General features: G+C 62.6%; 1 protein-coding gene across 1 annotated transcript in view; it reads left to right on the top strand.

Annotated features, from left to right (window-relative positions):
* Positions 1–331: 331 nt before the first annotated feature.
* Positions 332–2,443, top strand: part of LOC104515070 (semaphorin-3F-like) — a gene marked incomplete at its 3' end in the record, with an annotated part of 3,900 nt that continues 1,788 nt past the window's right edge. The window contains 5 exon segments of the mRNA XM_010158915.1: positions 332–422; positions 811–930; positions 1,794–1,933; positions 2,009–2,123; positions 2,320–2,408. Coding sequence (XP_010157217.1) covers positions 846–930; positions 1,794–1,933; positions 2,009–2,123; positions 2,320–2,408 — 429 coding nt within the window.

Genomic DNA, 2,443 nt, shown 5'->3' on the forward strand with positions numbered 1-2,443 from the left:
GCAGTGACTGCGGCATGGCTGGCCGGAGCGACGAGGCGACCGGAGGGAGCTGTTGGCCCAGAAGCGGACCCCGGGGGTGGATGCCCCATTCCAGCCTGGCAGCTCAGCCAAGTCTCCGAGCGGTGGAGGGCACAGAGAAGCACCCAGCAACGTCGGAGGAGTAGCTTGTGGGGACTTAGCTTCTCAGGAGACCTGCAGACCCCGGCGTGGTCCATCTGCATCCATGGCTCCATCCCAGAGGAAGCTGCCTCCTGGTGGGATTTGGAAGGTCCCACAGGGAGGGAGGGGTGAAAGTCTAACCAGTTCCACCATTTGCTTCCTTCTCCAGGATTATATCTTCTACCTGGAGCCGGACAAGCTGGAGTCGGGCAAGGGGAAGTGTTCCTACGACCCCAAAGTAGACACCGTCTCTGCGTTAATAAGTAAGTCCTATAGTTCCCAGCTAAAGGGGCCGGCGCTGCCTGCGTTGGGCAGAGGGAACATGCGGGCAGGATGGTGCAACTGCTCCCACCACCTTCCCACATTACCCAGATATCCTCTGGAGTCAGGTTCCTGCCCCTGCCACCCCCGCCTGCTCCAAGCTGTGGATGGTGGGGCAGCCGGCATGCCCAGTCCTTGGGCACCCGGCCCAGCAGAGCTGGGGCTCCCAGTTACAGACAAGTGCCAACCTCCCAGGCTCTCTGGGATGGCCACAGGCGGTGGCTTGTGGTTGCCTGGCGGTTACCGGCCGGGGATGGAGCTTGGGGCAGTGGGAGAAGGTGGGTGGGTGGGACTGGGTGGGGGTTCTTGGCTGATCTCTGCCTTCTGCAGATGAAGAGCTCTACGCTGGCGTCTACATCGACTTCATGGGCACGGACGCGGCCATCTTCCGCACCATGGGCAAGCAGACTGCCATGAGGACAGACCAGTACAACTCACGCTGGCTCAACGGTGAGTCTGGGTGTCCTTGGCCTGGGTGGATGCAAGGATGGAGCGAGGGACGGACTGATGGATGGATGGATGGATGGATGGATGGATGGATGGATGGATGGATGGATGGATGGATGGATGGATGGATGGATGGATGGATGGATGGATGGATGGATGGATGGATGGATGGATGGATGGATGGATGGATGGAAGGAAATCTAGGCAGAAGAGCTGTGTGGGACATGGTGACAGACATGCTGGGGGCTTTGCCGGGCCGCAGGAGCAGCCAGCTGGTGAGAGACTCAGGCTCTGTTGGAGTCTGCATGGGTTTCTGCAGGGCTGAGATATCAACCATGTCGCCTGCGATCGGTGACCCTGAGCACTCATCCTGTCCCCCTCGGAGCACCCCTGCCCATGGGGCGGCAGCTGAGTAAACAGAGCCGAGCAGATGGGCGCGGGGGAGCCGGCGGGGCGGTAACCCGAAGAGGGGAAGCTGTCAGCGCAGGCTGGGCACCGGCTGATGGATGGCAGGGAGAAGCTTCCTGAGAAACTTCCAGGCTGTGTGGTTCCTCCCCAGGGGGGGAAGACCAGTTCCCACTGCCCTGCTCATGGAGCTGCTGGAGCCCTCCGTGCTGTGGACATCAGGGATGCTCCAGGAGACCTCAGGGATGCTCTGAGCCCCTCTTGGAGCACCGATGACTGCCACTGACACCCCATTTCAGCCCACCTCTGCAGTTCTGGTCCAGATCCAGCTCTCTCCCTGTGACCACAGCAGTGCTTTTCCAGGAGCGGGGCGATGCTGGAGGAGCTGGGGACTCAGCATCCCGCTGCAGCACGGGACAGGGGTGCTGCTGGGCTGACGGTGCCATGCCGTGCCATTCCAGACCCGGCGTTCGTCCGTGCCCAGCTCATCCCCGACAGCAGCGAGAGGAATGACGACAAGCTCTACTTCTTCTTCCGAGAGAAGTCGGCGGATGCCCCGCTGAGCCCTGGGGTCTACTCCCGCATCGGGCGCATCTGCCTGGTAGGTGGGGCAGCGGGCGGGCAGGAGAGCAGGCAGGGGGCAGGCGGGCTCAGTGTGGGGGTCCCTCCATTGCAGAACGATGACGGGGGCCACTGCTGCCTGGTGAACAAGTGGAGCACCTTCCTGAAGGCCCGGCTTGTCTGCTCCGTGCCGGGGCCCGACGGGATTGAGACACCATTCCACGAGCTCCGTGAGTGGGCAGGGGGGGGGGGGGGGGCGTTATGCACGGGCTTGGGGGATACTCTGGGGAGGGCTGGGGACTCCCTTTTTGACCTCCACCTCTTACCCGTCCCACGTGGAGCTGCTCTCCTCCCTGCCTCGGCATCCCTGGGCATGAGGGGCGTCCCACCTCCCCCATGGTGACACCCCCATCCTTCTGTCCCAAGAGGACGTCTTCATCCAGCAGACGCAGGACACCAAGAACCCTGTTATCTACGCTGTGTTCTCCGCTTCGGGGTGAGTGAAGCATGGAGCAGCGGGGAGGGGGTCCCGATGATGCTGCGGTGGCGG

This window comes from Eurypyga helias, unplaced genomic scaffold (assembly GCF_000690775.1).
Source record: "Eurypyga helias isolate BGI_N326 unplaced genomic scaffold, ASM69077v1 scaffold22579, whole genome shotgun sequence".
Taxonomy (NCBI): Eukaryota; Metazoa; Chordata; class Aves; order Eurypygiformes; family Eurypygidae; genus Eurypyga; species Eurypyga helias.